This window comes from Lytechinus variegatus, chromosome 15 (genome assembly GCF_018143015.1).
Source record: "Lytechinus variegatus isolate NC3 chromosome 15, Lvar_3.0, whole genome shotgun sequence".
In the NCBI taxonomy this organism is placed as follows: domain Eukaryota; kingdom Metazoa; phylum Echinodermata; class Echinoidea; order Temnopleuroida; family Toxopneustidae; genus Lytechinus; species Lytechinus variegatus.
This window is the reverse complement of record NC_054754.1, coordinates 5,952,397-5,979,782: the sequence shown is the minus strand read 5'-3', so window position 1 is coordinate 5,979,782 and position 27,386 is coordinate 5,952,397. Positions and strand designations below refer to the sequence as shown.

General features: G+C 35.9%; 1 protein-coding gene across 5 annotated transcripts in view; it reads left to right on the top strand.

Moving 5' to 3' along the window:
- The first annotated feature begins 64 nt into the window (after positions 1-64).
- LOC121429143 (neogenin-like) overlaps positions 65-27,386 on the top strand; it is a 114,862-nt gene continuing 87,540 nt past the window's right edge. The window contains exons 1-4 of one of the 5 annotated variants that reach the window (XM_041626068.1): positions 66-319; positions 9,354-9,560; positions 23,679-24,140; positions 24,540-24,836. In XM_041626068.1, the coding sequence (XP_041482002.1) occupies positions 24,062-24,140; positions 24,540-24,836 (376 nt within the window). In that variant the 5' untranslated portion in view covers positions 66-319; positions 9,354-9,560; positions 23,679-24,061. Of the gene's footprint in view, positions 325-9,353; positions 9,561-23,678; positions 24,141-24,539; positions 24,837-27,386 lie in introns of all 5 variants that reach the window. The other 4 variants (XM_041626069.1, XM_041626070.1, XM_041626065.1 and 1 more) reach the window with 4 other exon arrangements.

The window sequence follows — 27,386 nt, the reverse complement described above, 5'->3', positions numbered from 1 at the left end:
TGGTTTTCAGCCCGTTGAGGACGTCTAACTTTATTTCTAAATTCTGTTTTGCACCTTTCCCATCCCAGCCATTCGAACGCCCGCGTTTTTAATAGCCCTTCAACAGCAGCAAGCACGGCACTAAACCACTATCGGGCGAATTTGTTTATGGGCGACTGTCATGGTATTGTAAATGCCGTTTATGCAAATTAGTGACGCCATCGCTAAGAAACTGTGGATGAATGGGAATCTTGCGTTTGAAAGTGAAGCCGTACCATTCGAGGAAATTAGCAGTTTACAGACGGGAAAACAGTTTTCTCGATAAAAAAGATCAAGTCAGGTAAGGTATGCATAAATCTACAACAAATTTTACTAATGGCGTATTGCCTCTAATCATGCTAATTTAGTACCATGTTAATATTAAAACATTTCAGAAAAATGATTTCCTGAAATTTTGCCCAGTCCCACGCCCGCAATTTGGTGTGATGAATACGGCTTACTCGTCCGTGTATTACTAGTCAAACATATACTCTCTAAAATGGGGTGGAATTTGGTTGCAATAGCACTCCAAATAAAAGGGGGCTGCCAAAAGGGAAAAAAATAAGCTTACCTCGATTATATGGATGAAGGTCTATATCGTTTGGACGCCGAATTCCTGACATCATCGAGGTACAAACTGGACTCTCAAATTAAAGGAAAAGTTCTTGTCTCGTTCGTTCTCCTCCTGTCAAAATTGTAAACAAAATAGCCGATCGATACCAAAACGAACGCGACATAGACTTCTAACTTTTCCTGTTTTTGATGGTCCAGTTTGTGCCCGTGCCTGTCACGATAGACTTTCATCCATAATTGAGGTAAGTGCATATTCCCCTTTAATTTGGAGTGCTACATGTATTTATAATTCACAATTTAGCCAGGATCGATCACAGGAGGCTTCTAGAGTAAAAATCATTTACTAACGTATGCTACTCTCAACGAAGCCAGGGATTCGAATGCATTCATCTACACGCACCGCCAAAAAACCCTCAAACTTTCGCCCCCGAGATATGTACTTTTTTTTTAAAGATCTAGCCCTAATTGCCTAAATCATGTATATATATGGGATACAACTTCATTTCCGACATTTCTACGATATTGATTTCATTTTTAAACAATTCATTAAAAAAAAGAGATAAATCTTTGAAAAGACATGAAAAATAGCCGCGTTGTTTAAGTCGCCATCTTGATTTCATTGTCTTTCGTTTGGCGACAGACACAAATCGCGCGATTTGATTAGGGATGGGTTTATTTTGTTGTGTGTGCATGTGAAGGATAGAAGTTTCTTGCGGCTCTTAATTAACCGACTCTTTCCTACCTTAAAATTCAATCAAGTGCCGGAGCTCACAGTGGAAGTAGTGAGACAATAACTTGGCATTGTGACATCATACATTGTAGAAGTGATTTGAAGTGTTGAAATATTTTGCCACCACGACAAGAATCGACCATCAAGTGGGGTATATAGCAAGTGGTCAGTTTAAAAAAAGGGTGCAAATGAGCAAATGTGAAATCGTTGCATTCATATTTCGTTTTCGCTGATATACATGTATATATGCAAATAGAATCAGAGTTGTCTATCTAAACATGGGATTCTGATTTGCTCAATATTCCATACGAATGAGACGAAAATTAGGTTAAAACTGATAAATATTTTCGCAGTCTATACGATGCTTAGGAAATTATGTGATTGATGAGGGGTAGTTCTAACCATAGGCCTACATTTGGTAATAGTGCTCAGGTATTTGCTCAGGTAAACAGGCACTGATCACTTGAGTTTTTAAATTGGTCAAACTGATCTCTCAACTTCTCAAGTGGTCAGTGTCATCATGGTTTTTCACTTCTTTGTTTTCTTTAATAGCACATGGAAATGGTTTAGGCACTTGCAAATGTCCAATGGGTGATTTCAAGTTCAGTGTTGACCTTTTGGTGTTGGTGTTAGGTCAATTTTTACACGATTATATCACCAAACACGAAATGAAAGATGTTCCCGAATAGTCACTCACTAGTGATCTGGAACAGTTTTACAAATTCTGAGTAAGTTTTTTCACAACATGTGTATTTTTATTTTTTTGCAATGGATACAAATATTTATGTTTCTATATATGGTATACAATTTGTTTTTTTTTTATGGAAGTGAAATAAATAAATTTGAATTTGAAATCAAAATTTCAACACCAAGGCCAACACCGGACTTGAAATCACCCATTGTGTCTGCTGACTGCTTGTACAATTGAATTTAGTTTGTGAAGAGAACTTCCTGCATGTACATGCTAGATGTTCTCTTTACTGCAGCTGAAATGTGCCTTCAGCAAGGAGATACAGGGCATCACATTATCCTTGCCATGTGTTGACACTCGCTTAGTATTTGCTTACCTGAGTATTTGTGTGTATCATTTTTTTAAGGGATGGTTCAGGCTTAAAGGTAAATGCTAGTTTTGGTAACGATATAAAAATGAGTTCGTACAGAATCCAATGAAATGACCACTAAAGTGTCTGTTTGTATAAATAAAATGCATGTGCCAAAGGATTCTGGAAGAAATTGTGTAATTGCTGAGAAATCAGTAAATAAGCACGGGATTCGGGTAGGGCGTCGGGCCCGACGCCCTAAGCAATAATTATACATTGTCCCACGTGCGCTTATCTGTGTTGGGGATTTTCGGTGTGAACATTTTTCAGCGTAGATTTCAAGATTTCACAAAGTCCAGTTAATGTAACTGTACCAGATCAAGATCCTCGATGATATACTGGCAATTGAGCCTTGTTTTACAGACTTTCTCATGAAATCAGTGTTAACTGAAGCAACTACTGGAATTTCTCTTTAAAATATTTATATCTTAAAGAGAAATGCCTGTAGTTGAAGTAAACACTGATTTCATGAGAAAGTCTGTAAAACCAGGCTTAATTGTCAGCATATCATCGAGGATCTAGATCTGCTACAGTTACATAAAACTGAACCTTGTGAAATCTTGAAATCTACTCTGAAAAATGTTCACACTGAAGATCACCAACACAGATAGGCACACGTGGGACAGTGTATTAATATTGCTGGAATAAAGACCCGACGGAAGTGACCAAATCTGTGCTTATTTCTCAGCAATTACACAATTTCTTCCAGAATCCTTTGGCACATATTTTTTATTCATACAAACAGACACTTGGGTGGTCATTATATTAGATTCTGTCAAAAGTCATTTTGAGATCATTACCAAAACTGTAATTTAATACATTCATGTAGAGTAGAATTCACTGAGCAAAATGTTGAAAATTTCATCAAAAGCGGATAACAAATAATAAAGTTATTGAAGTTTAATTAAAGTTTAGCAATATTTTGTTTTCCTGCTGATGATACCACATCTCCACTTTCTGTTTTCTTATGTTATTACATAAAATCATATTTTTTTCATTATTTCATACTTGTGTGAATAATATGTCTCCCTTATAATGAGATAAGTTGCAGCAATAAATGATGCACCACGCCGTACACCGGGGTACCGTAGTACCCCGGGGTACGGCGTTGTGCAGCGCCATCTCGTGTTGTAATAGTGTACAGTTACATTGTTGTCATGGTGATCCTGTCGTGCGATCGGTGCGACAATCATGACAATGATGGAGACAATGATCACAACGCCTATTTCCTTTCTTTGATACAATCTTATGCCAATAATAGTAAACAAATAGAATAAAGTTATCATTTGCATGCATTAATTGTTACATAAGATCACTAAAAAGAAAAAAAAAATCTCTACATAACATTAAAATATACTTGTACACATTTTTGGTAACCCAGGGTACAGCGCAAAAAATAAAATAAATAATTCAACAAAATGGCGGTTTATTATTTGGTACCCCAGGGTACCAAATACTGCATCAAATATAGAATGCAAATTTTCAGTTGTCAATCCAATTTTTCTAGTTCTTGGAGGAAAAAAATTAAATAAACCTAATTTCATATAATAAAAAACAAAAGAACAAGTGGGGATGTGACATCATCTGCCCACCTAATGAATATTCATGATGACTATTTTCACAAAATGTTGCTAAAATTTTAAAATTCAATAAGTTTGTTACTTGTTATCAGATTTCGATGAATTTTGGGACATTTTACTCAGTGAATTCTACTCTATTTATTAAGCTATAAATACTCTCAGCCCGGACCATCCTTTTAAGTGTGTGAATTTGTTAATGGTGGCACAGATATTTTGCTCCTTATCTGGGGACATTCTTTTCAATGTAAAACTTCTTTTAAGAGCAATGTATTCCTCTTAACTTTTTTTTTGTTGCAGTCTTTACATTTTTACACATGAATCATGAAATAAATTTAGGATACAAAAAGTTTTATTGAATTTTTTCTGTTGATATTGTGGATTAACAAATTAATTGTATATTTAGTCTACTTATACTGATTTTCCCTCAAGTGACTGAATACTGGGCGTTTACCAAAAGCTTTTTTTTTTGCTCCAAATATCGGAAGCCTTTATAATTGATTTTGGCTTTTGAAATTGCTCTCTGAAAGTATTTTCATGGTAGCTGATGTTACACGGCACAATTTTACTCACCTTTCATTGTATCTCTCAAACAACAAATGACGGGAGTTTGGTTTTGACAGAGTAAATAAAGTGAACCGTGGTGTATAAACTATAAACCGATACCAAGTTTTTCAATGCAAACACATTTTTTACGATTCAACGAGCAAACGGTATTAAACTTTACGCAAAAACGACATAATTTGAGGATGTTCGGTAAAATTGAAATATCTCATCCCCAGATAAAATGATGAGTTAAATATTATGTACCTTCATTACTACATGTAGGTTATGCTGTGTCAAAATATTGAATAATTTGTTATAATTGTCCATGCCCGTGCTGGTAAACTGACATATTTACACTGAACTTTGCCATAGAGATAACACATGAAAGTCAAGTGTGTGGAATCAAGTGCATTGTATTTTCTGTCCAGGGTTTCTTTCAGAGTGTTTGATGTGGCAGTATCCCGGGGGGCCACTTACATTGACAAGTGGATACCATGCGCGACCCCAAAAACATGTAAAAAGGATGTCTTTTTCAAGATAGAGCACGTTATGTACGTAACATGATAAGGGTGTCAAAAACACAAAAATAATGAAAAAAGGGTATCTATTTCGCTAGGAATGCTACGTGTTTAGGGTCAAATTTGCGGGGATGATGAAATAAAATTGAAATGTTTTATAAAGGATGTCCTTTTTGCCCCATTACTGCGTGTTTAGACTCTGATTTACGCGAGGTGTGGAAGGTGGGCCATACTAAACCAAATGGTGTGTAAAGGTAAAACCGACGACCGATGGACCCGTGACATAACTCGCTGTACTTGTTTAGGGGTTCATTTCAGGGAATACTTGCCAAGGGTATCGCAGAGCTGCCAAGTAGTACGGATTTTCCGTATTTAGTACTGAAAAATGAGAAGAATACTGACGGTTTCATGCAAAATACTGATTTCTTAAGTTTCAGTTTTATGTGTTGTCCTATGGTATTTCTTTGAAAATACTGCTTTCCTCGCCAAAATACTGAAATGTTCTTGTTCATGTTGGCAGCTCTGGTATCGTTTTGTTTCCAATACTTGTTAAGGATAGGGTTTCAAATGCCAATACTTGTAGAAGTGCATTTTCAGAATATGGAAAATACGTGTTTAGGGTGCTTTTCGAGACCCCATGGTCATACATGGTATCCACTTGTCAATGGAAGTGCCCCCCCCCCCGGGGGCAGTATGCAATGTACAGTGTGTACATTTCCATGAAAATAACTTTTTTCTTTTTCTAAATTCCTTTTCTTTGATTTGAACTTTCAATACATGTCAGTAACTGACATTACATAAAACTGATATTACACATGGGCTATTCCACGGTTACTCACGTTACATTTGGAGACACCTTAACTCATACTTGGAGCTGTAACTCCATTATTATTGATAGGAACTAAACATCTCCTTATCACAACAAAGTACACAGTCTGACTATCCTTAGTATAAAAACAAAACTTGGGAAATTTTATTATGCTCCCGGCAAATCTTTGGAATGTGTCGGTTACTCACGTTACATTGTTTGGACATGCATAAAATGAAAAGTCGATATAAGTGAAAAGTCTCCTCATACAAGGCTTTTATGAAAGTTGATTATATCTATTTCAAAGAAGTATATTAGGGAGACAAACTTTGTATATAATTAAAAAAATAAAGAACACATGGTTTTTACTTGGGGTGCAGATAATATGGTTACTCACGTTACGGTTACGTTACATTTTGTCCATGTATGGTTAACAACACACATGTCATTAAAAATTCAATAATGTGTGTAAAATTCATTGTTAGGAACATCAAAAGGAGATTTTATGCCAAAAATTGGAACAATTGGAGCTTTATTAGGGATTAGGAGGGAAAAGTATGATTTCGCTTACTAATTATGCATAAATTAGTATAATCGCTTAATACCAATTTGCATGAAATAAATTACTGTATAGTATTGTAGAGTATGTCCAAGACAACCTGCATGCAAATTTTTGGCGTGATTGTGCGGCCAATGGCCGAGATCTCAAGGGGGGCCTGGAAGGCCCCCCTCCCACCCCCCCAGGCCATATCAACTCCCAAAATACCCCGGCCTAGATAGGGTTACAGGTATAAAGGGCATTTAATGTGTTGTTCGAACACTCTTTAAAGTTTGGTTAATCGAAACCAAGTCTTACTATTGCACTCTCGCATTGTGAATACTTCTACTAATATTCATTTTTTTTGTGTGTTATTGTATGACCACTGATATTTTGATGATCAAAGAGTCACATCAAAGAGGTGTACCCTCATTTTGCTTTTAATTAATCAAAAATAACTTCACAATTCACCATGAGACTTAAAACTTGACTTCCCACAGAAAATGTTACCTAACTGAATAATTTTTACTGGTTACTCACATTACATGATGGTTACTCACGTAACAAAGTTACTCACATTACAGTTTTTCTTCATCATTTTTATTAAAAAATTGTACTTTTTAATGATTTTGATAGTCATCACTGTGTCAAAGATTGTTTGAAGGAAGAGAATTTAAAATGCCAACAATTAACTGTGCAGAATTTTTCTCTCAGAAAACAAAGTCAGTTTTTTTGGTTACTCACGTTACATCACCTAAGCAGGTTGCAATATTCATTTTTGAATGAGTACTACAAATTTACTTGAAAAACTGTTGTGTATTTTAAGTAATTTGACTCTTCTAAACTTCAGAAATATATAAAGTGGTATGTTGTTTCAATTACAAAATGGAAATAAGGCATATTTCATTTTTCACTATTTTTCTTGTATTTTGGTACAGAATGGAAGACACAACTTTGACCATTTTTTTCCAAAGTATACATATGAAAATAAACTTTTTATTTCTTGTTCCTGAAACTATCATGTAAGGAGGACTAAAAAATTAAAGAAAATATTGAATTTGAATTTTTAAGCTCATGTCCACCAACCTGTGGCATTGCCCACATGTATACATTTGCTATATATGGTTTACTCAGAAATTATTTTCTTGGTAGAGTAATTTAAGTTAAAATCACTTAAGTGTCAAAGTGTCATAATACTTCACATCAAGTCATCAAAAGATAAGAAATTTATGTTTTATATACTCAGGGGGGGGGCATAGCAATACTCAGATAGTAATTTGATATTGCATGGTACCTGTAGTTACACATCATACACATGAATTCCTCTGACTATACACCCATTTAAATATATTTACCAGTGATTTATATTGACTTTTTTTTAAACCTTTCCTTTTACCAAAAATATGGCAGAAATGGATTAGGGTCTCCCCCCTCCCCCAAATCAAAACCCATGCAGTAAATCTAGTCAGTGCAAGCAATCATACTTCTTCATATTTGTCAGATGTATTTTCTTCATAATTTATTTAATCATTCTCTTTTCTTCTTCTTTTTTAAGCTGTCAACAAAAAATAAACCCTAGCTTCCTAACTGAAACCATGAACTATACATTTATGTACAAAGTAGTCAATTGCAATCTCTTACTGGTGGGATTCAACTAGAAAAGTGAATAGTGAACTTTTTTTCACTGTAAAATTGACCACATTTGCATTTAACTATTGGTAACCAACAATATTTTGCAAAAATACATTTCCTTGGCCTGGGAGCATTAGTCAGTCGTCACTACACCATCACAAATTAAGTGTTGGAGTGACTCGTGCCATCAGCTTGAGTTTAATAGTGCGTGCTTGTGAAGTAGCGGTCCTGTCTGTTCACTGTGAGTCAGTCCATGAATAACAGAGAGAGAGGCAAGGAAAGAAAAGAGAGTGACGGATGGAGAGAGAGGAAGAGGTAGAGAGAAAGGGAAGAAGATAAGAGAGGAAGAATTAGAGAGAGATAGCGATAGAGGGGTAAAGAGAAGAGTCAATATACATGTAATGAGAGAGAAAGTAGGGAAAGGTGGAATGAGAGAAAGAGGTAGAGTGTACATGTATACAGAGAAATAGTAGAGAGAAAAGGAGAGAGGGTAGAGAGAACATAATTAAAGAGTAAATAGAGGAAATTGATAATGGTGAGAGGAAGAGGAGGGCAGGGGTAAAATTTAGAGTGAGTTTCATACAGAGAGAACCAGAGAAGGGTGAAAAATGCATATTTACATGTACATCGATGATCAGAGAGAATTAAAAACGGAGGAAAGAAAGGGAAAACACTGAGAGAGCTAAGAGAGGTGGTCAAGTGTATTGGAGGAAAGTTAAGACAGATCCAGAGAGTTAGAGAGGGAGAGGGGAGGAACAAATTGCTCAAGTCTGGGAGGACTGTCCGCATTTAGCGCATTACCCTATTAAAACTGCTGTTGTACTTGCGGTGAGTCGTAATCTTCGACAGTCACACGTGCCGCAGACCGCCGTCTCGTGCAGAACTCCCGTTGAACCCTCTACTCTTTTCAGAGCAACACTTTGTCCACTGCACATGCATGTACTCTGCATAGTGAAGTTCAGTGAACGAAACGTGTTTTGCACATTCTTCTAAACAAATCTTCCAACACAGTTTGTGACTGTAATTCACTACCTCTGCGTTATGCATATCCCCACTGTGTAAGCATAGTTTGCTGAAGAGGTAATTAAGTGTTTTTTTTTACAACACTGAAGGTGTCTTCGTAACCTCATTAGTCAACAGAGACATCTTTATTTATTATGTTTTTGATTTTGGCGGATTGCCCACCCCTGTATACTGGCAACTGCTCTGTTTAAAAGTTTACAGGAGAATCGGCATTTCATCCTCAAGTGTCTTTCGTAGACTCTTGACTCCAACTGAACGAGTTACAATATTTTTTTTTGTATGGATTCCAGCACCATCCATCGCAGTGGAGTTGTATTTGGTCTTTGAACTTTGAGGGAAAGTACTCAGGAAACGATTGGTGTTTTGTGAGGCAGACGGTGAGGAAGTGGAAGACTATAATCAATATATCTATATTCGATTGTTGAAATCAAAACTATCTGAATGATCACATGAGTTGTCACGTCTCAATCATTGCACAATATCGGAAACATTAACGGGTAAGTTTTGTATCCTATCTCCTATGTTACAGTAATTTGTGGTAAAATCAAATATTCTTCTATCACTGTTAAAAAGTGAAGTTACATTTTAATATTGTGTATTACATGTACATGTACTATGATTTTTTCCATTTCTGATCATTTATTATAAATTTCATCAAGTACAAAGCAGTAAAATGTGACCTAGGAATTACAATAAAAGCCTATGACCGGCAGAACAGTGATTCCCCTCACAAAAAATATGCAACATGGTGAATTGAAGAAATTCAAACAAAATAATCTAAACAAGAAAAAGAAAATCATTTTACAAAAGAAATCAAGACTGTGCTTAAGTCCAGAGCACAGTTATGCATTATAAAGTTATTGCACAAAGGGGTTTAACAGGAAAAGGCAACTAGAGAATGGAATGAGAAAATTGTAGTCATTACATGTACAGTGTACTTAATAATATGTACTGTATCATTTTTTTTAATATCCAAGTGTTTTGCAAGCAAAAGAAAATTTGTATTCGATACATGACATGTAGGACAAAATTGGAAAAGAATTTATAATTGGAAAAAGTTTTCAAAATCAAATTTTCAGAGTTAAATAAAGTTGAAATTACTGTCCATGGCTAAATCATTCAATTGGATATCATTAAAAGCTTTATTTCTCTGGCAAAAAGAAAGTGTACGAAGTAAATCCATAATCATTTTTTTTCAATTTTGTGTCAACTCCTCTCAGTAGAATTTACAGTTGTGTGATAATTTCCCGGGCCTGTTTTCTGAAAAAAGTCAATTTGAGTATGTGATAGCTGGATTTATAAAGCGCTTTTTGCCTGAGGATACAAAGCGCTGCTATCATTACCCGGGCTTTAGCTCGAGCTACCATCACCGGCGCTCAGTGCATTCAAGGAAATAATCCTGCCAGGTACCCATTTACCTCACCTGGGTCGAGTGCAGCACAGTGTGGATAAATTTCTTGCTGAAGGAAAACACGCCTTGGCTAGGATTCAAACCCACAACCCTCTGTTTAAAAGGCGAGAGTCAGAACCGCTAGACCACGACGCGCCCATGTACAATGAACATGTTGATCACATTATCTTTTACCAGTATCATGCTCAAATTGCTCAAGTACTTGTGGTAGAAGTACATGTATGTGTCTATTCAAATGCTAAGAATGCTAATACACCATGTACATGTATATCAGAAGATGATTCAAGAAGTGGCGTATCTAGGATTTTCCACAGGGGGGGGTGGGGCAAAACCGTCCGCCAAAAAAATTTGCCAACCCCAAAAAAGTCTTCAAGCTCGTCAGGGGGGGGGGCAAAAAAGGTCCTTTAAGCTCGTCAGGGTGGGGTAGGGGCAGACTGCCCCCCATAGGTCCGCTAGTGGATTCAAGTAAAAATTTTTTTTTTTGCAACAGATGTTTCTCTGCGACTCAAGAACTTTGAAAGTGAGGATTAATTCACCCATTTATCCATGATCTATTTTGCAATCCAAACCTTATTTTTGCATCTAAAAATGAATAAAAAAGAGATTTGCTTAAAAACAAATCTTCATAATATTTCATAATTCCAATCTAAATACAGTAAAGTTGATGAGTACTATTTACTTGTAAATCTCTGTGTTAAAAAAAAATCCCTCAAATATTAAAGTAAAATGATGCAGCACAAAATAGATTTATCAAGGGAACAGTTGTCTATTGAGGACAGATCATGTTAAATGGTTTATGCAGCTGTACACTCACTGAACAAATGGCCAGAAATATGTATAAACACTATCAAACCAGGGAAAATCATATTTCATGTGTCAGAAGTGTACTGATCGAAGCGTACATGTAGGTATGCAAAGTACAATAGAAGCACGGACAACAGATTTGGGACAGTGTTTTGTTTATAGAAAAGGAAGCGTGGAGGTTTATTTAATTAACAAAGGAAGGCATTTATTGGATCGTCCCCCAAAGTATTGTTTATATATTACATGAAAAGAGATGCTAAATTCATACACCTGTACCTGTAAACATACTGTGTACTGTACTATAGTTTTGCTGTATTTTTTCGATAAATTTATGTATGATAATGAATGGTGGTTATTTGCCCATTCACCCGAATCAAGTCAACATCATAATGAGGTACTTTGAGTATCTTGTTTAAAAGAATGCTGGTAATTTGTTGTATGCCTGAATAAGTGCTTGGTGCATTTGTCAAGTATGAAACCTATTATCAACATGTTCCCCAGGGGGGGGGGCACTTCCATTGATGAGTGTATACCATGCGCGACCATGGGGTCTCGAAAAGCACCCTAAACTCGTATTTTCCATATTCTGAAAATGCACCCCTTAACAAGTATTGGCGTCTTAAACCCTACCCTTGACAAGTATTCAAAACATAACGATACTCTTGGCAAGTATTCCCTGACATGAACCCCTAGACAAGTACAGCGATATATTGTCACGTACGGGTCCGTTGGTCATCGGTTAACCTTTTTCACACCATTTGGTTTCGTACGGGCCCACCTTCCACAACTGGCCCAAATCGGACTCTTAACACGTAATGTTGGGGCATCCTTTATCAAACATTTTAAATTTGTTTTATCATTCCCGAAAATTTGACCCTAAACCCATAGCTTTCCTACATGTAGCGAAATAGACACCCTTTTTTCATTATTTTGGTGTTTTTGATATCCATATCACGTTACGTACGTAACGTGCCCTATCGTTAAAAAGACATCCTTTTTTCGCGCATGGTATCCACTCGTCAATGTAAAGTAATCAAACGAAACCAAGCATCATTCATGTTATAGACGTACAAATCAAATTTTCTTTTATTTACCCAATACAAAACTTAATCAAGGGATTCATTATTATAATTGGTCACTTTTTATTTAAATTAGAATGTGATACTCCAGACCAGTGCCAGGATAAAGTCTCTTCAAAAATGGTCCCTTAAAGGGGAAGTTCATCCTGAAGAAAAGTTTGCTGTGAAAATAGGAGAAAAAATGATCCAAAATAGTGTTGAAGTTTTGAGGAAAATCTGTTAAAGATTCATTAGAATTTGAAGTTTGGTATTTGTGACGTCATAAATGAGCAGCTGCCCCTACATGTATGTTACATGTATGTAATATAAAATGCATGAATTTCATTTTTTAATGGTTCCTGATGACTTTTTTTTCTATTCATGATCGGATGTGAAATGATTTGTCTATTGACATACTGAAGGTACAATATAAACCATTTTCAATAATTTTCTCAGAAAATGACATTTAATTGATTTTTTACCATTTCTTATGTAGGAATCCTGCTCACATAATAAAGACATCACAAATTGAATAATCAAAATTCTAATAACTTTTTAGTTCTTTCATGGATTTTTCTCAAGCTTTTGGCAATATTTTTTTTTCTGCTATTTTACAATATACTTTTTGTCAGGATGAACTTCCCCTTTAATGCATATAACTTGAGATATCCCAGCTGTTACATTTACTCAAGAAAATGAATAATTGTAGATTGTTTTGGAGGTTTTTTTTATGAATTCGTACAAGTTTCTCTATTGCTTTAAACAGGAAAAGATTACATAGGAAATGAACATATTTATTGAGCTTCATGTACGGTGTAGACATGTTTGGTCCTACATGTACAAGTAGCTGGTTTGATTGTCAAGTCATTGTGAAAATATCTTATTTTAGTTCTTGGTGCTTTGGGGTATGAAAAGTGCTTTCAGAGGTCATACTTTTATTCAATTATCTTCTTTTCTTCTTTTTTTTTGAGGGGGAGGGGCAACCGCTGATACAGTACTTTCCTACATGTATTTTGAACTGAATGTCTAACTTTAGTTCTAGGATAAGAAAAAATGATTAGTTGCACCTTCTCTCAAGTTGGTAATATTACATTTCGAAGGCATTCATTTTCAAAAGAGATTGAACTTCATTTTTCTATTTTGGGGGGTCAACTGGAGTAATATCACTTTGATTCCATTAATTAATGTCATTTCAATAACTTTTCTATTGTAGGCCTACTTCTAGGTTTGAAAAGGGGTTTGAACCGACTCAAATTGGTTTGCACAATGTAATGTGATATTTGTATATAATGTACGTATGTATCAATTTCCAAGGCACTTCTGTTATTTCAGCCTGACTATTAGGTGTTTCTTAAGATCTAGAAAACATATACCTCGAAATAAGTGCCTTGGAAAGGAAGGAGATGGGAGGGGGAAAGTCCAAAGTAAGTTGGGAGTGCCACAAAAGAAAAAGAAAACTTTTGCAACTTAAGAAATTCTTATCAGTTTTCTGATCAGAAAAAAGGAGAATAAACTTTGAAGCTTCTATGTTTAGCTTGCAGTCATGAACTGTGATTTATATTTTTACAATTGAAGGAGCTGAAGTAGCTCTTTCAAAAGAAAACCAAAATAGAAATTGTATACACAAACTCGTCTTGGGTGGGAGTAGATATTTGATGCGCAAAAGAGGAAATGGATTATTTTAGTGGATCGTAATTCGTTTTCCTTTTGGAACAGGTTTTTTTTTCCAAGTCTCATATTTTCAAGTTTGGCAACTTTTGCAGTTGGAGTTGTAGAGGAGGAAGTGTTGATTTTTTATAAAGAAACATGACCTGGTTATGTTTTATTGCACCTGCCTAGGTGCAGGCCGGTCTAGTTGGTCCAAGTTTGATATATTTAAGTCCTTGTTTCTCATGCATAGTACGTTGGCCAATGACATCACATGTAGAAATATAGAATTGTCATGTTATGTACTCTGTATGTAGTTTGCAGGCACATGCAGACCCTTAGTTTTGAACTTTTCGCAATTCGCATTGTGCATAATGCAGAGTCTGAAAGAGTGAGACTAGATTTACTATGTACTGTGGCTTGCTTTAGGTAGACAGAACATTTAGTCTTCACTCTAGACCCACATGATATATGAGTCTGTTTGCAGACAACACACTGTATAGTGAGGTTTTTTTACACTCTTTATAAGGATTGGTCATGCGTCAACTGATGAATACATGTATGTGTCCGACTGACAAAAATCTGTCAAAATCAAGTAGTAGAATCTATGATTTCAGTTGTTATCTGACCATTTTTATTAGTTGAACATGTACATGTACTATATTCACCACCAGAAGGATTATTAGTAGGTCCATGCATTTGCCAATTCGTTTGAAGAGTGTACATTATTTAAAATTGAGGACATTTATTTATCAAACCATGATTAAAACCAACAAGTGCCTCAATATGGCATTTAACTTCAAGGAATAATTGTATGATTCCCCAAGCCTACGTGCATACATCCATTGAATCTAAACAATATTTCATGCGTCTACATTGTATTCTCTCCATTCTTTTTCTTGTTGATAAGAAAAGTGAAATAATCATAACTTAGTCATGATATTTGAAAGTCTGTCCACTGCGGAATTGCGTGAGTAGGATAGAAATTGGTTGATGACATAATGACAAATATTTGTAATTCAGTTCCAAGGATAACAATCTAACCAATTATAGCTGATGAAAGCTTTGTCCAGCATGATCAGCACTCTGATCTGTCATCCTTCATTGTTTGTTAAATCGCCATTAAGTTTTCCCTCCCCTCCCCATCTCTCTCATTCTCCTTGTCTCTTCCCTCTTCCCCTTCCCTCTTCCCATCCCCTGTCTCCTCTCCTCCCTCCCCCATCTCCTCTCCTCTTCTCCCTATCATTTCTCCTCTCACCATACCTTCCCTCCCTCCCTATGTATCCCCCTCTCCCCATGCCTTCCCTCCTCTCCCTCCCCTCCTATCCATCCCTCTCTCCCCATACACTCACTCCTTCACCCCTCCTCCCCTCTCTATCTATCCCCCTCTCCCCATACCTTCCCTCCTCCCCCTCCGTATATCTTCCCCCTTCCCCATACCTTCCCTCTTCTCCCTCCCTCCCCCTCCTCACCTCCCTATCTTTCCTCCTCCCTTCCCTCCTTCTCCCCTTCAGGACTACATGTATCTCTCCCCTACCTCCCCTCCTCTCCCTCCCCTTCCCTATCTTTCCTCATCCCCTCCCTCTCTTTCCCTTCCTATCCCTCCCCTGCATGGACCTTCTTAAGTCTTAACAACTTGCTGTAGTGTGATGGGCCATGCAACATGCTTTATTAAAACTTTAAAACCTTTTTTCAAGTGTTCGCTCTTCTCTGTGTTATAATTTTTGCTTCTCTTTTCACTTGATACCTTTCCTGTCTTCCATTGTCTTTCCTCTAATCTTCATCATCTCCCCCACACTCCCCTCTCTCTCTGCTTCTCCATATTTCCTCTTTCATCTGCCCTGATAATTTGACGAAGGTCTTGATACATTGTTGTCTGTTGCCAAAAAGGAATTTGAACAAAGTGGACAGCTATGACGATGTCAGGGAGTGGATCGTAGTTATGATATTGGTAATTAACGGAGAAAGATTGAGTTTGTAGAAATGACATTGACATCCCGATCTCTTTCTGTGCAAGTAGGGCTGGGAGGGTACCTGGGCCTGGGTGGGGCAGTCATACATGTATTATGTACATGGTATACACAAATCATGCAATTCAATATGCTGTGGTTATTTCCACATGACCTCTTTATAAATACAGTCATGTTAATCATTCTAGTCAAGTGCATAATTAATAACCAAAGCTGCTTCTGTACGTACATGTACAATATTTTCTAAAACGTTTTTATTTAGTATAACCATCTCATACACATATACAATAACAAAGTTAATAACAATATAAAATAACAGTGTACAGTATGGATAAGTAACATTTTGATAAAAAAATACAATACTGTACATACAATATGCAATTTTACAAGAATCCTTCTATTTCAACCACATTATACCCATATATAGTTTTTCATTATCTGAAATCTAAAATTCTTTTTTAAGAACTCATTTCAACCCCAGTAAAAGGGAGAACTCTATATAACGAAGTTGTAAAAGTTGTGAGTTTCATATTCCTAAAAGAACAGAGTTTTAATATGAATTTTGAAAATGATATACATGTATAATTAAAAAATTAGCAGTCCTGCATACATTGCTTCACCCACTCATTCAATGAACAAGGTTATGATATAACCTTGTTCTCAGTTACATCTCCATGTGTGGCAAAATAAGGGTGGCAATGTTTGGCTTATTTTCTCCTTTTCTATGTGACAAATGCTTGATTTTCTTACACTGTTAGTTTCCAATACAGCTATTCATCATATAACTTGGCCCTTATGTAAATTTGATTCTTTGAATTATTTTTTTCTTAATTAAAAATTATAGAGTTTGAAAAATTAAAAATTTCTTGCCATATTACTTTCCACCAATAGAGGGTGTACACAAAAATATGCCCAAAATTCAATTTTTTGAGCACTCTGGTGAATACAAAAATTATTCCCAAGTTACTAATGAAAAATAAATTGCAACTGTATGGAAATTAATAATTTTGGTCACAAAAGTGATATTTTAATGATTTTGTAAAGTGTGTGCTCTGTACAGCATTGGCATACCATAGTCCTACCTGTAGATTCCCCACAGGCATGATGGTAGCAGTGAACAAGTGGCTTCACCTATCTATTAAAACTTTCTTAACTCTCAATTTCATTCATACATGTATCATTTCACTTGAATTATTTTAATGGAATGAACATACATGTATGTTTATTTTTCAAAGCAAAGGAAATTTTACACAAAAATTAATAATATTCAGAGGTATGTGTACACTCTAGGAATGTACATGTAGTCAGCTCAATTTCCAGGTAATTTTGATTTAGTTTGAAGAAAAAAAAGATATTTTATAGAATGACGTAAAAAGTATATTGAGGGGAGGCAACATGTCTGGCTTTGACAGGGTTAAACCTAGCCAAGCGGGCTCCGTTCGGATTTGTAGGTTGATCTATTTTCGGGAAGAAATAATTAATCCCTCTGACTTCTAATGGAGAATCGCTCCTAAAAATTCTTACCCACTCTTGCTCCATTGCGGTGAATTGCTGAGAGACATGGAAATAAGTAATTTTTTTCAAAAGCTTGAAGCAAAATGGAAATTGATGAATTATATCAAGATCTCATATTTCATTCCTTGATAATGGATGATTAGCTTTGAGTAAACTTTCCATGGCTTTTGAAAAAAAGTTAAACAGGCATAAACATGTTTATCTTATTTTCACCATTTTACCCATCTGAATATTATCTTCTCTGGAGGATAATTCTGGCTGGTCTCTCAACAAATATGGGGCCGAGTTGTAGGTTTGAATAAAAAGTCTGCAATACTTTCACCTCACACAATAACTTGATATATTGATTTTTAAATACCTGTATTACATATTTTGAAGAATTTAATTCATACATGGAATTCTTGATATTTTCCTTATACTGATGTAAGAGTCGTCATTTTTTCCCGTTTGAACTTGTTTGTGGAATTGAGTGATATTGTGTATGTGTTAATATGTACATGTACAATTGCATTAAAGCTTTACGTGCATACTATTATGGATTTTTTTTTAAAGCATGTTCAACAATGGCAAGGTTTTTTTTATATTTTTACTACAGTATGTGGCCATGATAAATCGAAAAAATTACAATTTTAATCTTGTGTTTTCCTGCTAACCCTGAAATAATAGCATGGAACCATTCATGGTTATCTTTTAATTGTTTCCCTAATTAGGGTAATGAACCATTACATGACCTGATCTGAGTCACCCATGGAGGTCACAGCATCTATCAATATTGAGAGCGGTGTTGGCTCAGTCGGTAACGCGTCTGCCTGTCGAACCAAAGATCGTGAGTTCGAGTCCACCTCGGGCGGATGACCGAAGCCAGTGCGATGTGTGTAATTGTGTATACATGCACGTCTCTCCCATGTTTCATAGATGCAGACTATGTTACAATGGAAAACACTCCATCCCTCGGATAGGACGTTAAATGGAGGCCCCGTGTAGAGGAGAGTCACCACCTTTGCACGTTAAGAACCCACTGCACTATTCTTATAAGAGTAGGGGGAAACCCCGGTGTAGTGGTCCACCTGCCTTCCCCCCAATCAGTTATATTGGGAGGAGAGACCTGCGGGTCATAGTGATTCAGTTCGTTTTTCGCCTCCCATGCACAGGTGACGCCAAAAAAAAAATAATAATAATCATATCAGTAGGCCGACACTGCTGGCTGGCATCCCGTCGTCTGCTGTGCAAACCAATCACTTGAGTAAATAAGGGTCTGAATGTGCAGCCTATAATGTCTTTTGTGCCGAAGGCCCTCTGAAACAGCATAATTGTGCTATTTGCTTGGGGACCCACTTGTTGATCAGAGTTTCACAGGGTCTGTGCCTGCAGACTTTTAAAATGTTAGCCGGCATCCTGAGCTGTTATGTCATCTATAGGCTAAAATGATTTTACTTTAAAAATCTTAGTTCCAATTAGGTCCCATCTAGAAACTCAGGGGCTTTGATATTTTATGAAAATGAAGAGCAGGAAAAAAAACATGCTCCAAAGTTATTATTAAGTGCTTCAAAAAAGCGAAATATAAAATGACCGGAAATACTGTCTGAAATTTCCTCCCAATCTCAGGAATATTCCTGTCATAGATATCTTGAAGTGTCGATCTGCATGGATTTGTTTTTTTTTTATTCTTCCAGGTGGTAATTTTGTCATCCAAATGAACATTACTGAATGCAATATGAAATCAAAGTTCAGTATTCAGGTGTAATGTTAGCCTGTGCTTTTAACTCCTCTTAAAAAAGTAGATAATTTTTCCATTTGATTGTAGCATACATGTATTGAATGTCCTTGTATTTCTTTCCTGAGCTGATCTTTTGTCAATCATGGTTTTGTTACTTGTAACTCCAGGCTTAAAACCTCTTATCAAAAGTAGGTTAGGCTGTGATCTGGATTTAAAAAAATACAGAAATGATGGAACATTACAAAAATTGTACAACAAATTTTCATAAGTAACCAGTTACAGATATTGGTCATGAATTAGCCCTAAAATTGACATACTGAAGCTTTTCGACGTGCACTCATTGGAGTTCAATCCCATGAATGATCAGAATGCTAGAGCGAATCAAAAACCAAAAGAGAAAATGGATGTGAAGTGACAAGCTCTGATTGGCTGTCACTAAATCAAAAGAGACATGTCAAGTTAAACAATTTAGGCTTTATATTAACAGCTGTAAATTGAAGCAAAGCATCTGAAATAACCGCAAGGGTTCTTGTAAACTCCTTCTGGTGGTACAGATTGGTCATTTGTATTAAAACAGTATTCAGTCTGTAAAATTTCATGGACTTGAATATTTTTGAATTGACATGAATGGAAATGACTCCATCAACCCACCTGTGTGATGCTTAAAATACTTTCCGGTCTGTCTCATTTCTAGATTTATGCCAATTCCAAAATATTAATTTCTCTCCTACACCTACATGTATTTAAAAATGGAAGGGTGAGGGCAGTTTTTTCTTTTATTTTAATACTACACTGTATAAAGCTAGAATTAATCTCTTGTTTCAACTTGAAATACCTCCCCATTGTTTGGTTCTTTCGAATCTGTCTCCTAATCTAGAAGATTTACATTGAGATACAAAGGAATGCCATTGTCAAAAATGGTTTAGTCTTTCCTTTTGTTTCGGTAACTGATTCAAGAGTCAAATTTCAAAGAGTCACCATGATACAAAGACCGGAAAGTTGCCTTTTTCGTTTTGGTCCTATTCTGGACACCGAACCTATTGTTTGACTGCCATCCTCAATTTTCTCTAGACGGGCTCCCTATTGTGTAAAGGACAATAGCTGTCACCTGAAAATTTGCTGTGTGACATGTCTATCTCTGAATTCTTGTGATATAATCAGACAACAGAAACTCAAGTTTACTTTTCCTTTAGAGAAAGAACCATGGGAGCATGTCATGAAACAATGTACATGGAGCCGGGGGGGGGGGGGGGGGGGGCACTTCCATTCACGAGTGGATACCATGCGCGACCATGGGGTCTCGAAAAGCACCCTAAACACATAATTTCCATATTCTGAAAAAGCACCCCTTAACAAGTATTAGCGTCTTAAACCCTACCCTTGACAAGTATTCAAAACATAACGATACTCTTGGCAAATGTTCCCTGAAATGAACCCCTAAACAAGTACAGGCATGTTTTATTGTTACGGGTCCTTCGGTATTTACCTTATTTGGTTTGGCACGACCCCACCTTCTACACCTCGCGCAAATCGGACTCTAAACACGAAGTGTTGGGACAAAAAGGACATCCTTTATAAAACATTTTAATTTTGTATTATCATCCCCGCAAATTCGACCCTAAACACATAATTTTCCTAGCGAAATGGATACCCTTTTTTTCATTATTTTTGTGTTTTTGACACCCTTATCACGTTACGTACATAACGTGCCCCAATGTGAAAAAGACATCCTTTTTACGTGTTTTTTTTTGGTCGCGCATGGTATCCACTCGTCAATGTAAGTGGCCCCCCAGGATATGGAGCAATATTCACAAACTCCAGTATTTGTTATAAGATACTGAAATCCTTTTGTCTGATTGCTTCAGAACAAGGTAATCGGTGAAAATCGTAGAGAAGATCTGTGCTTCTTAAAGGGATGCTTTGGGCTGAGAATATTTATATCTAAATAAATAGAGTAAAATTCACAGAGCAAAATGCTGAAAATTTCATCAAAATCGGATAACAAATAACAAAGTTATTGAAATTTAAAGTTTAGCAATATTTTGTTAAAACAGTTATGCACGTCATCATGAATATTCATTAGGAGGGCTAATGATGTCACATCTCCACATTCTTTTTTCTTAAGTTATTTCATGAAATCATAATTGCTTCCTTTTTTCATACATGTGTATTAAATGATATGTTTCCATTATGATGAAATAAATTTCATCATCAAACTCATCTGTTTCTGAAAATTAACCTTTGAACTGGTTATTTTGTGTGCAATGAAAAAAAAATTTGATTCAATGTTCTCACATGTTTTTTATGACTGATTTCATCCTACACTCCCATGTTTTACTCATAGTATTGAATGCTCTGATGTTTTTTTCAAAAGTTTTTTCTCATGCTGCAAAATTGAGATCCTGAGATATATCCCCACTGAGTAATCGCAACGGAGGCTCTTTTAACTGTATGTTTGCGAGGCAGTCTGCAAGGGTAATTAACTGCTGGAACCACCAGTATGCGGTAGCCCACAGGCATGTCAGGGGCAGAACTAAATTTCTACAGTTCATCGAGTCAAAGGGGAAAAAAATAATCGGTGCCCAATTGATTAACTTATCTGGAACGCAGGACACTAGATGGTGACCATTTCATGAGGGAAATTGTCAATTTGAAGAAGACAATATAACATTACTTTTTTAATGAAAGGGGAAGTCCCATAGCATGTCTTTAACATGAATGCGCAGAACGTGGAACGATGTAGACTCCTGACCTAATTTCCCGAAGCCAGTCACCGAAAAACCGAAGGACAACAAAACACATGAATGTTCAGGATTGGCACTTCTGAAAGTACAGTCAAAGTTTATCGGCTTTTATCACAAAAGTGCTGCTCGAGATATGATCACGAAGAAAAAAATGGAAGAAATTTGAGGAGAGCATTTCATGAAAGGGGTGACGATGCTTGAATATGAATTGGGAGTTGTTTAAAGTGCCTAGTAAAGAACTAAACCTACAGTGTACATTTTTATTTTGATAATCATGTTCTAATATTACAGCTGCTCTGCACATGTAACATTAAAACCTTACTGTTCTTTTGAAATGACTTTCAGTGACGATTACTGAAGAAGATATAGAAATAAACTAAATAGCATACAGTAGTTAGAATACCTGGTTAATATATATATTTTTTTATTTAATCAGAAGGTTTATATATACAATATGCTCCATGTATGTTTATTTGGTGTAATGCTTAAAAGGAATAGGATAAGTGGATTCAAATGGATGCCAGGAAAGTGAAAAGATTTTTTTTTCAGGATTTTCTGCATTTATTGGAAAAACATATACAAAACAAATTTACAATGCTTGAGACATAATCATGATATGGCATAAAGTACATACAACTAGATTAGTACAGTACAGATTTAAATACATGTAAATGTAACCTGAAGATCTTCCTTTCCAATCCATGTATTTTTTTTTAATGTACAAAAAAGGACTTTGCCTTGAGCAGCACTTTTTGTTAGCTTTTCAGCTTATATTTGAACAAAAAAATGTTATTTTGACTGCCAGACGATTGTATGACTCCAAATCCAGTGGTGGTTTAATTTTATTTGTTGCTATCTTCATATGATGTGGAGTTGGTCATATTTATTTTTACATTCATTTTTTTTTTCATTGTTTTTAAATACTTATTTATGTATTCATTTATTTTAGTTATTCTTCTTTGGGGGGGGGCAGAGGATGATTGTCAACACACAATTCATTGAGACCTTCCTGAATATTGTTATGCACCAATGGATTCTCTACACATGATGAAAGAAAAGCAAATATGCCCCCCCCCCCCCCCCCCCCGGTTGCTATTCATTCAAGATTTTTGCTATAACGATAGCTGGCCTCTGAATTGAAATTATTTTTTTCTTGTATATGAAATATGTCTAATCTATTGTTATGTAAATGTAACGTTTTGTAAAATTTTGTATGTCTTTTTTTATCATTATTTTGAACTTCTTATTTATAATATATCAAAAGTGTAGAAACACCTGCTAAATGAATATGGATACCATTTAGGATATTTGTGCATTATTTTGGAAAATGGTAATATATGCATATTGTTGTTTTGATTTTCTTCAAAGAAATTCACAAAAGTGAGATGATATGCAGGTAGCATAAAAAGAATAAATGTAAAAGTATACCATTTTACAAACAAAATTAAAGAAACAATTTGTTTTCCACTTATTGCCAGTTTTCCTATTACAGTGATGACTACTGGATATTGACATTTTTCTGTAGATCAAAGTCATATTGACTGGAAAAAGCAAAATCATAGAAGAAAATTCCTTTCTTTGGCCCCCAAACGACTTGTTCAACTATCAAGGAGGCAGTCTAAGTATCTTGTCCTTTTGTTACGTTGGCTCATCAAGCTTAATGTAAGCCGACCTGTTCGCATCATCCTTCCAAATAGACTAATTTCACTCACAAATTTCACGTTTCCCTTCATTTCCTCCAATTCCCAGGCTGAACAGCGGGTCGGAATGAAACAACTGCATGAGTAACACAGCCGAGTGAAGAACAACACTATAGCCGGGTGAACGACACAGAATTTGGTGCATGGGACTCTACAGCAAGACTGTTGGACCAGCCAGTAGCAACAGAAGAACTGCATGAGTGGTATAGCCGATTGTCGAATATCAAGGACAACCGACACAAAACTCAAAGTGCTGGACTTTCAAAAGACTGAGTGAACAAGGTGTTTTTAATCGGAGGAAATGTTCACCAACAACTTTTGCTGTATGCCTGCAATATAAGCAGTCTCGAGAGGATTTATTCTTTGGAAGAAGATATTTTGGACGCAGATATCATCAGAGATTATATAGATGTTAAGAATATAAAAATCATCATGGATACTCGTCTTTTTAGCTCTGTCTTCAGACTACTTTTGACCACCATACTGATTTCAAGATGTAGTGCAGAAATAGGTAAGAATATTTTCTTATAATAAATAAACTATTTTTCAACAAAGCTAACTTTATTTGATAACTTTGCCCAATATATTTAATCATTATTCCAATGTACACAATTTTATTTGGATCTTGTGTCTGTTTGCTCAAAGTTTAGTGTTTATATTTTGCATCCAAATACAATTTAGTTTTGGTTTTAAAGTTTAGGAAGTGACAAGTACACGTATGTATGAAATGGGTATGTGGGTAAAATAAAACAAATATGTGTGAAATAAAAAAAAATATGGATATAAAAATACAGGGAAAATTTATGTTTGAATTTAAGTTAGTATGATGGGATACTAAAGTTTTATTGTATCATTTTCATTGTTAAATTTTAATTGTTCTTTTTTATCTGCTTCCTTTTAAAATATGCAGTAGTCACAGAATCCCCTTCGGACACAATCGTTGCTCTGGGTTTTCCCGCCGTGTTTCATTGCTTGGGGCAAAACAATCCACACATGGAGTCACTCTATACGATAGTGGAATGGAAGCACAACAATGTGGTTATCACTCCGGGTGGGCGCTTTCACGTCTTCTCGAACGGAACGCTCGACATCAAATGGACAGAGATCGGGGATGCGGGAAACTATAGCTGTAAGCTGACAATCGAAGATGCGTACGGCGTTGTAAAGGATACACAAATTTTGCCGGCTGCATGGCTCTACTTTGCCTGTAAGTATACATAGAGCTCAAATGTTTTCTCCATGCACCATTTATGATTATGCTAGTATTATAACGTTTCTTCGCTTTTCCTTTGGTCTTTCTGACGATTCTCTTATTCTATTCCCTTTACCCTAATTCTCCTGGGGAGCATAATGGCCCCCCCCCTCGACAATTTTCGCGATATACCTGCTGCGCAAAGTTTTTTGACCTCGCCACTCACAGTCTTTTTACTTTCAAGTCTGGCGCAAATTTTGAGACCAAATTCGTGATGCCCGGGTATGCGGTTACGACATTATGCAACATTATGTAAGTGCATGTCAGACCCAAAATTGCTCATAAACGTGATTTCATCTACAAATCCAATGCAAATTGTGTATTTAGCCAAAATTCATAAATGTATCATTATTTCTACTTTTACTGATTAAACTTAATTAATATTGCCTTGTTTATGATCAGAATTAAGTCTGGAACGATTTCCATTGAAAAAACAATAAAAAAACAAAAGAGTAAAAAAATTAAGAAATGCATTTATAAGAAATTAACAAAACAATAAAATACATAAGAAATCGGTCTTGATACCAGAATTTTTTCATTCACAATTGTTAGGAATGCTATAAAGAATATTTTCACCCCAAAATAGCATTCTAGGAGCTTTATATAGTGAATCAGAGCAAAAAGTATGATTTCATGAATAAATTAGCATAATTCATATAAAATAAAAATATATGAATTCAGTTAAATTTACCAATGCAACTGCGTAGATTACATCATTCTCTACCATCATGCAAATTTTCTTTGTGATCGCGCAATCCGCGGCTGAGATCTTAAGGGGGGCCCATAATGGCCCCCTCCCCCTGGAATGACAAGAATCAAAATACCCCGGGAGATTTAGGGTTAAGCCACTTTTAGTTTAGTGGAAACCAGTTTTAACGTGTAAAGGGAATGCGCGAAGTGGTCTTGAAAGTGATCTGAAATGGCCTTCCATAGCAGTTTGTAAATCCACTTTTCGATGTGATTTTAAGACTGCTCTGCCTCATTTAACAGGATTAAGTGTTGGTTAGTGCAAGTACGCCCTTAAATCCACACTTTCACGCATTAGATGTGCCCAAAAACGCCCTTTAAAGTGCATTGCATAAGGGCTTCTCTGCTCTGAAGTGGTGCACGAAACTATTGTGCTTTAATACGGGCGTTCTTGAATTGACACGACACATTTTTCTTTTTCTCACTGCAATACTGTAATATGAAATGTCAGCTAAAGTAGCCGATGCCCTAAAATTAAAGAAATTTAAGGTTTGTCTTTCCTTCCTATCCTTTCTCTTTTAAATCCCTCCCTTTCTCCTCACTCTTTTCCCTTCTTTTTATCTTCTACTCCCTTTTTCGTGGCTTTTCGATATATCCCGTAACCTCTTCATGCCACACATTCCTGCATATGGGACCTACATGAAGGAGGAAATAATAAATGATTACCCCTGGCGCTGAGAACCGACTAAACAACAAGTAAAAAAAATCCAATACCTGGACATTTTAACTGGAGCAAGAAAATGTCTAGATCTGATAAAGAATTGTATCATATTGAACCATTCCACCCGAAACGGTGCTAAACAACAATTAGTCTGAGATGTGCCAACTGTTTTAAACACTCCCTTGCCTTTTTGGATTGATTAACTTCATCCAGGTGCCTGATAGCTGTTAGTAACATTTCAAATCACTTCATGACCAACTGCTAAATAGAATATCCCTATAACTATATTGGTGCTATTGAAATGGGTGAACCCTACCACAAAATGCTTTCTTTCATGCAGAGTGTCGAATGTAGACAATGTCGGGAGAGCCCAGACCAACAAAGTTTATTGAACTTAATATTTTATTGCATGTCTTCACAATTAAATACTGTACGGCAGAAGTTTAAAGGGGAAGTTCACCCTGAAGAAAACTTTGTTGTAAAAATAGCAGAAAAAATAGTAAAAAATATTGGTGAAGGTTTGAGGAAAATCTGTTAAAGAGAAAGTTATTAGGGTTCAAAATTTGGGATTTGTGACGTCATAAACGAGCAGCTGCCCCATGTGTTATGTAATATAAAATGTATGAATTTCAAATTTGGTTTGGTTCCTGATGACTTAATTTTGTTTTCTTTTCATGATCGGGTGTGAAACGATTTGTCTATTGATATACAAAAGTTACAGTGAAAACCATTTTCAATTTTCTGAGAAAATGACATTTCATTGATTTTTTACCATACGCTATGTAGGAATGCTGCTCGCATATGACGTCACAAATCAAATAATTGAAATTCTAATAACTTTTTAATTATTTGATGAATTTTTCTCAAACCTTCGGCAATATTTTTTATTATTTTTTCTGCTATTTTTACAATAAACTTTTTGTCAGGGTGAACTTCCCCTTTAACATATTTAGATATGTTCATTTTCTGGTGGGGTTCATTTAATTTTGACACCACTGTATATGTACTTGTATGTAACACTTAACTCTTAAAGTTAAAGCATATAGCTATTGGTAAAATACTCCCTGGCCATGAGGGGTGGGGTATTAGGCCCGGGG